General features: G+C 51.4%; 1 protein-coding gene across 2 annotated transcripts; it reads left to right on the plus strand.

The window, feature by feature from the left end:
• The first annotated feature begins 373 nt into the window (after nt 1–373).
• CBLN2 (cerebellin 2 precursor) lies at nt 374–6,660 on the plus strand. Of its 2 annotated transcripts, none has more exons than XM_036323802.1 (4): nt 374–441; nt 2,080–2,595; nt 5,502–5,621; nt 5,866–6,660. In XM_036323802.1, exons 2-4 carry the CDS (start codon nt 2,239–2,241, stop codon nt 6,061–6,063), a joined length of 675 nt encoding a protein of 224 aa, XP_036179695.1. In that variant the 5' UTR covers nt 374–441; nt 2,080–2,238; the 3' UTR covers nt 6,064–6,660. The 2 variants fall into 2 exon arrangements, with proteins under 2 accessions (XP_036179695.1, XP_036179694.1); XM_036323801.1 differs by lacking the exon at nt 374–441 and adding an exon at nt 775–1,016.
• The last annotated feature ends 1,739 nt before the right edge of the window (nt 6,661–8,399 follow it).

An 8,399-nucleotide genomic window follows, 5' to 3' on the forward strand; every position in this document is an offset into this window, starting at 1 on the left:
ACCCCGCGCGTCTCCCCAAGTCCTTAGAGCTCAGAGCAGGCATTTTAATAAATAAGCACGAGTGCCAACGCGCTCCGGGAGCCCGGAGGATCCGAGGAGCAGCACAGAAACCCCGGCGGAGGCGCCTCCTTAATCCCTGCCAAATCCTGACATTTCCCAAACTGGAGACTCCGGAACCACAGCCGCCCTAAACCATTCAAATCCCAAGCCTTTTCCTCTCCATTCTCTCCATTCTTTTCTTCTGTTTGTTCTCTCTCTCTCTCTCTCTCTCTCTCTCTCTCTCTCTCTCTCTCTCTCTCTCTCTCCCCCCCCCCCCCTTTTCTCTCTCAATAAAACTGCTTCCTCCTCTCAACTCCTTTTCAATTATGAAAGTGGTCACCCTGCTCAGGATTAAGATTTGGAGGGAATTTGGAAAAGAAAAGAAAGAATCAAAAATCAGAGGTGCGACCAGTGCTTTTGACGGTGCCTAATTTTTGAAAGAGGAGTCAGGGAGGATTTCGCTCTGGGTGTTAGGGTGAGAGCCGAATCTAGGTGGTGGAGGGTGCGGCGGGGGTGCGGGAGCGAGTGCTGAGTCCGGAGGGCGCCTTGAGTGCTCGGAGACCTCGTGGCGTTTGGCTGAGCCGCCTGGAGACGGGGGAAGGCTGGGGCTGTGGGGCTGGGGTGGGAGGAGAGAGCCGCGCAGCGGGCGCAGGAGCGGTGCAGACCCGGTGCGGAACGCGTGCCGGCCGGGTGCGTTGCGGTGCGCGTAGCGCACCAGTGCGAAGCGAGGGCGTAAGAGGTGCAGGGCGCGGAGTGGGGTGCTGTCCGGTTTGGGGCGCGGGGCGTGCGGGTCTGGACCCGTGCAGTGCGCTGGGAGCAGGCGCGGGCCGGCGAGGCAGAGGGGCAGGGCGGGGCGGAGCTGCATTGGCCAGGCGCGGGGAGCGGATTGCGCCCGGTGTCTCCTCCCGCCAGCTCCGCTCACCCTCTTTAAGCAGAACTTGGCTGACGGCGGTGCTCGCTCGTCATGGCTGTTCCAGGTAACCAACCCAGCCCTGCGCTCCGCGATCCGCGCGTTAACTGCATTTCATGCGTGTATTTCAACTGGGACCGTCGCGAGTCTGCGTCCGGGCGTCGGGAGAAGCGACCGAGAAGAAGGACATGATTTTGTCTGGGGCTGAGGACAGAGGCTACTCATGGAGAAACAACTTCTCTCTTCTTAGACTATTAGAGGAGTTGTTCAGAGGCCGTGGGCGGCGCGGGGAGAGGCTTCTGGCTTTTTTGTTTTGGGGCTGGGTGTGCAAATAACCTGTCTGGTTTAGGGGGAGCAGAGGGGGCCGGAGAAAGGGGTTAAGTTAGCAGAGAGTCTCGGGGCCGTCTCCCAGCTCAGCAAACGGGAGCCCGGAGTCTGGAAACAAAAGCTGCACCATCAGGCCAGCTCAGGGCTCAGGGCTCAGGGCGCCGGCATCCCCGCCTGTGCCAGAGGGATCCCAGGGACTCTCCAAAGGCGCTCGCTGCTGGCTGAGGGGACGCGGTGGAAGTGGGTGTCTGCTTTTAGAGTCTCTTTTTTCTTTTTCTCTAATTCATCCCAAGGATTCCTGGAGGTTTGGTCTTTGGATGGACTGCTTTAAAAAAATGTCGAGGATAGGAAAAGACAGGATGAAGGGGGAAGCAGAGAAAGGGGAAAGGGTTCGTAGTGTGTTGAGGAAAATGCCGCTGAAATGAAGGCGATACAGCATGAATGGATTTTCCTTTGCCACGTCCTGAGCTCCCCTCCGCCTTAGGCTAGAAGGGGCTGTGGGGTGGCGCTGACGGAGTCCCCGAGGGGGCCCGATCCTGTCTTAGTGCTGAGATCTTGCAGAATCGCGGGCCCCCGACCTGACTGCACCTCTGGCGCGCGCGCCCCCTGAGCCTTCAGGGATGCCCTGCCCAGGGCGCCGTGCGTTTCTCGGGACCTGTTGTGCGGGAGGGGGGCGGCTGTGCGCGGGAGCAAGAGGGTGGCCTCCAGTGAGGGGCCCAAGCGCCTCAGGCACCTGCTCCCCATGCCCCCTCCCGAACTGCTTCACCTCCCAGTCTAAGGGTGTGGGTTCTTTGCCCTGACAGGTCCGCTGGCGCTTTTCTTGTGAGGACGATCCTGGCCTTAACCATCAGAGCAGGGGACCCAGGCCAGAGGAGGCTATCCCTGGCCCCGCACGTTGCTCGACCGCCCGCGCTCCTCCCGCCTCTGCCGCTGTCCCAAGCGCGCCGCCCCCCCCAGCCCGGATGCCGGCGCCTGGCCAGGGCCCCCGCAGGCCGCCGCTGACCATGCCCGGGCTCCGGGGGGCGCTGCGCGAGCCGACGGGCTGCGGCTCCTGCCTCGGGGCGGCGCTGGCCCTGCTGCTGCTGCTGCTGCCCGCCGGCTGCCCGGTGCGGGCGCAGAACGACACGGAGCCCATCGTGCTGGAGGGCAAGTGCCTGGTGGTGTGCGACTCCAGCCCATCAGCGGACGGTGCTGTCACCTCCTCCCTTGGCATCTCCGTGCGCTCTGGCAGCGCCAAAGTGGCCTTCTCCGCCACTCGGAGCACCAACCACGAGCCGTCGGAGATGAGCAACCGCACCATGACCATCTACTTCGACCAGGTCAGCTGGCCGGTTTGCGCACGGTGCCTCTTGCCCAGGAGAACAGGGCGGGAGCCTGGGCGCTGGGGCTGGGGCTTCCCGCGTCAGGGACCTGCAGTTCCAGGTTCTTCCCTCCTCTGCCCTGTCCTGCCCTGCGCCTCTCCCTTCTCTCTCCTCTTTCTAGTGTGCTCTCCTTGACATTCCCTCCTTATCGCGTTATAGCTTCCTTGTACCTGTCCACTCAGGTGGCACTTTGGTGACTGAGAAGCCCATCAAGCTAAGAGATCAGAAAGCTATTTCCCAAAAGGGAACTGCATGGTTTACTTTTTGCCCGGGTGGGGGCTGTCATTTGTGGTAGATGGGCCTTCCTCACCCATGTGGCCAACACAGAGACTGAGCATTTTAAACTCTCCACGCTCAAGGAGGGTCCTCAGGAGGCCCAGACGCTCAGAAAAGAGGTGCCTATTGCTTATTTTGGAAAGGACTGGGAAGAGGATATTTATCTTCAAGAAAAATAAGTGAGCGAGTGTGTGAGGGAAATAGCAGGATGGTTATATAAATACAAAACGAAATAGCTTCTTATATAATTGCAATGTGTAGTGAAAACAATATATAAGACAATCTACAAATACAATATATCACGATATCAATATGCAGTGTGGTTATGGGAATAATAATAATAAAAAAAGGATCGATGACTTCTGTTGCCCTAATCCACTTAACTTTTCCCACTGGGGCCAGAGCCAAAGGGTTGTGAATAGATCCTACCTTGGCAACCCCCTCTCTGGTGTGGCTGCTCAGGATTAGGGTCATGACCTTCCTCTTGGATCCCTCCCCCCTTGGTTCTGTTGTTTTTCAGAAACAAATTGAAACATAATAGTGCTTTCCAAACTTGAACGCATCAGTCCATTCCTTAGGAACCTAAGCCTTCCACAAATGGAACCCTCTTCAGCTGTCCACACTGAGACCTCCCCTCTGCATAAACCCACTCTCACTCCTGAGTATCGATAAACCTGCACACACACCCTTGACTCATTTTAGGCCAGTGTGTTCATTTGTTTTCCTTGTTGTTAGGGAGTCTGTACATTCATGAAGTTTTGTGGGATTTGGGGGTGGTGATGGGAGGGAGTCTGCCTTTAATCTGTTTTTATTTATAAGACATAACAATATTTATGTTCAAAGAAAGGAGACAATAAGAAATAGGTAACTATTTACTGGATTAATAAGTCCTCCGTTATGAGTTACTATAATTTACCTTCCCATGTCCTACAAATAGTTTCACCACCTTTTTACGTCCATCATTCATTTGGGTCAAGAAAACGGTGATGTGGACAGGGTAAGGGGCAGCAGGGTTCTCATTTTATGGATGAGGAACCTGTGGCAGGGCAGGCTGGATGGTGCGCCACTGGTTCCTGGTTAGGGAGAAACAGCCTGATTTTCTGAGCTGGTTGGGAGATCTTTCCTCTACAGCAGGGCTCCGAATCTTCCAGTTTCCTGAATTTAAAATTGAGGTGAAAGAGTTGAGGTAAAGAGTTGGAAGAAGCAGCTCCAAGAGCTTGAGTGGAGAATGCTTTATTCTTCGTGAAAACATCATTCTACCCACTGAGAGCATAGCCCTGGGGAGGCACAGAACAGGAGGGCACACCACCCCTAAGCATAGAGCCCTCATGTCTATATGAACCCCACAGACTAGGGGGGCGGAGGTGGTGCCCCCAGCTCCGGCGCGGGCTGCCTTCCGAACCATCCTGCAGCTGTGGTTGAGCAGCAGTTGACATGGCTCTGGGAATTGCTTGTTATTCATCTATAATGAGTGCCTAAGAAATCACCGCAAAACGTATTCAGTTGACATTTATTTTCTGAACAGATGACAGGCTCTTTCATCCAGGCCTGTGTTGTTGTTGCTGGATGTTTGTCTTAGAAGCTGAGAACACCAGGCAAGCCATTCTAGTATCTTAATTGAGTTGTGCATTTGTGTGTGAGTAGGAGTGGGGACGGGATTCAGGCAGAGTGGCCAAATTCTGTCTTCAGCTTCTAATAAAGATTTGGGTTGTGATGGGGGGCCCTCTTGTCTTCAAGTTCTACTTATGATGTCATGCTCCCATTCCCTCTGATCTGAGGAAACCCACTTGCAGGGCCAAGTGAGCTCGTATCCCATGGCTGGATTAGTCATTATTCTTGCGCCTGATGGAATTCCCAGGATTGAGCCAAGGGTGTCCAAGCTGCTGTGTGGACTCTCCAGCTATTTATTCAAGCACATTGCATGATGTCATAGCTCATCCAAGGAAGCAATCATCTCTCAGAGGAAAATGAGGGAAGCAGGCACCATAGGTGTTTATGGACTGAGATCTTGCACTCAGCAGCCATTATTGAGCACCTACTGTGTGCTGCCAGGGCATGTGCCGGGGCTGCAGGAACAGAGACCAGGACCTGACACAGTCTGTTCTGCCCTGGAGCACATACAGGAAGTTAGGTGGGAAGCTTCATCTGAGGGAACTGATCTCACTTAATTGGCTTCTTGCCCCATAGCCGGTTCTCTACCCACTCAGTGTGGTCCAGTAATTTTTGTCAAAGCTCCATGCTGAAGTTCCATCATTCCACAAGCCTCAGAACAGACTTAACATCCGGTTGTTTACTGACCTCATTGCCTTCCTTCCTTTCTCTCTGTTCTGCCCCCAATGCACAAAATTAGCACCCACTTTTTCAACGCATAAATGAATATAAATTAAAACATCTTTATGAATCGCTATCCCTTGAAATACCTTTGAAATCACTTCCCACTGTGGGATATTTTAACTCCAGCAGTGCCTCCCCATGGGTGGGCAGCCTGAGCAGCTCTAGTGGACCTGGGTCACTGCTGTGCCAGTCTGCTCAACCTGTGTGCCAAGGAGGGGCTTGCTATGTCTCTGTGTGTTCCTCTTCTTTTTCAGGTGTTAGTAAATATTGGCAACCATTTCGATCTTGCCTCCAGTATATTTGTAGCTCCGAGAAAAGGGATTTATAGCTTCAGCTTCCACGTGGTCAAAGTGTACAACAGACAGACCATCCAGGTGGGTAGCTTTGGAAATGGGACCCTTTGAACTTTGGGTTACCATTCCCCATTACTGCAGACCCTATCAGCCCTTCTGTGAAGCAGGGGGTGGGGCTGGGAGCCAGCTGAGTCCTCTGGGTCAGGTCCCTGGGGAAGTAGGGCTCCATGGAAAGGGTGGGGGAAGGGCTGGGGGAAGGAGAGGACAAGTGTGTGAGAACAGTGGACCCTGCATGGCCTGCTGAGCTCTACCCTCTGCATTGTAGGTCAGTTTAATGCAGAACGGCTATCCAGTGATCTCAGCATTCGCAGGAGACCAGGACGTGACCAGAGAAGCAGCCAGCAATGGGGTCCTGCTGCTGATGGAGAGGGAGGACAAGGTGCACCTCAAACTGGAGCGGGGCAACCTCATGGGAGGCTGGAAGTACTCCACCTTCTCTGGCTTTTTGGTGTTTCCCCTATAAACGCCGAGCCTGGGGTGGCGGGGAAGTTGTAATCTGGACCCAGGAATCCCCCCTCCCTAACCCCCTGAACTTGGCAGAACAGGACAACTTGTTTCCAAGCTCCGTCTGGCTGTCGAGGTAGAAGAATGATTTCCTTCCAAATCTCCAGTTTTTTCTTTGACTATTGACCATTCCTCGGGAACCTGGCCTCTAATTAGTTTTAGACGATAAGGTCTTCAGGAGAAATGACACTATGGACCTGAGCAATTTGTACCTGTGATTGTAACGTCGATCTGGGATTTTACTGTTGGGACCACTGCGATTTCTTCTTTTGTATGGACGCTGTATTGTTGTCTGGAGTGAGGAGTGCCCAGACCTCAGGATGGATTGCAGGGGGCTGGCTGCACTCAAAGCAAGAGCCCTGCAGGTCACTGCCCACTGGCCAGTCGTGAAATGTGTTCTCTGTGTGTCTGTTCAGCCTTAAGAAAAAGGATGGCTTGGCTTTCATTCTGTGTGTTTCCCTGGGAGAATGGGAGGACTGGGGAGGGGAAGGGGCATTGTGATCCTGTCGGAAGTGCTTTATCTGGAAATGCGAGTTTTGCACGATCGGACTGGACTTTTGTTCTGTACTGTGTGTGTGTGTATGTGTGTGTGTGTGTGTGTGTGTGTCCTCGAAAAGCTTTACTTTGCTTTCTACGCTCGGCTCTCCCTCCTCACCCCTGCTTTTATTCATCATGTTGGGCTGAAGGAGAGAAATGTATGTTGAATTCCTGGATGAGACCCAACCAAACAAAAGGTACCTGTATATCAAAGTGAAAATGACAAATGGACAATTCCTTGGATTCTTTTAAAGAGATTCTCTCAGATGCACCATGAGAATGAACAACCAGGATATTTTTTTTAACGCTTCGGAGTACTTTAAGAACCTGGCGTTCCTGGGTGGCCTGGATCATGTAAGATGAGAGCAGGTGCTGTGTGACCGAGTCTCCCGAGTATATGGCTTCTCTGCGGAGTGGCCTGGGTCTTTGCAGCAGCATGTTTCACTTACTGGGATTCACTCTGCATGAGCACACCTGGGACCAGGTGCTTCAAAGGCAGCAGACCAGCCACTCTCCAGGGATCCCCTTCTGATCTGCCCTGGAAAGAGGGGTGCGGACACTCCCCTGCGTGCGTGCACTGGCAGGAAGCCAGGCTGGAGTCCCAGTGGTTAAAGCTATTGGCAGAGGCACCCTAGGAGCGGTTTCTCAAATCCTTCCTGTTTTGGCACCTTGTACAACAATATTATTAAAATCCAGCTGAGCGTTGATGAGTACAGAATTCCTATGCCAAGGAGATGTCACTAATCCCAAAGCAGTCAAAGAAGAGACCTCAAACCGGATGTTAATTTGTCCTTTGTGTAACAATGTAACCAAAATATTGATGATAAAGAAGTCATAATTTAAGATTCAGAATAAATGGGTTTGATGTCTGGCTTGCTCTTCTCCCTTCCCATTGTCTCCCAACTCCCAAATTGTGTGTAAGTATCAGCCAAGGGTCTGGGACTTGCCAAAGGTAAATCCATACCCTGCCTGTTTAAACACACAGACACACACACACACACACACACACACTGATCTAGTAATGGGTTTTTTATGGAATTTACACATAAAATACATTTTAATTAGTACATAATATCTTTCACACAGGACAATTTTGGAAGAGATACATTAAAAAGACAGCATTCAAAAGGTGTTGTGGATAGGCAGTCTGCTTTTGCCACATGTAATCATTGATGTGGTCCCTGTTCCAATCAGAGACCAGTGATTAAAAGAAACGGACATTAGAGGAGAGAGTCAGTTGTTTCTAAGGCATGTGAGAGATTGGAACGGCATTGGCTTTCATTTCCCAAAAAGAGATGCAGTGGGGACTATATAAATGAAAAACTGTAGTTTGAGTAAGGGTCTGAGTTTCACTGGCCTTACGTGAAGAGCATGATAGGGTGCAGAATAAATTTAACTTGAATTAAAATGCTGTTACATTTTGTGAAGATGGGGGAAATATCAGGAAACACTTGGTGTGTTTTGGCTCTGTGGTCAGTAGAGATACTTCTGAGCGAAAGCATTGTTTATGAATGCTCATAACATAAACAGCAGGATGCTGGCTAATGTTTTCTCTGTATTTTATTGCCCTTAGTTATTTAGTCCTCTTTCTCTCATTTCCTTAACCTTCTGTTCAATTTAAAACAAACAGCAAACCTCATTCGAAGATAATACAGCACTTGAGAGTGAAAGATATATGAGTACTTGTTATTTTTATTGCTTACAAATATGGAATACACGCATTTCTTTGTATTTACAACTTTATTACATAGAGGCTGT

The sequence above is a fragment of the Myotis myotis genome, unplaced genomic scaffold, assembly GCF_014108235.1.
Source record: "Myotis myotis isolate mMyoMyo1 unplaced genomic scaffold, mMyoMyo1.p scaffold_m19_p_9, whole genome shotgun sequence".
NCBI lineage: Eukaryota > Metazoa > Chordata > Mammalia > Chiroptera > Vespertilionidae > Myotis > Myotis myotis.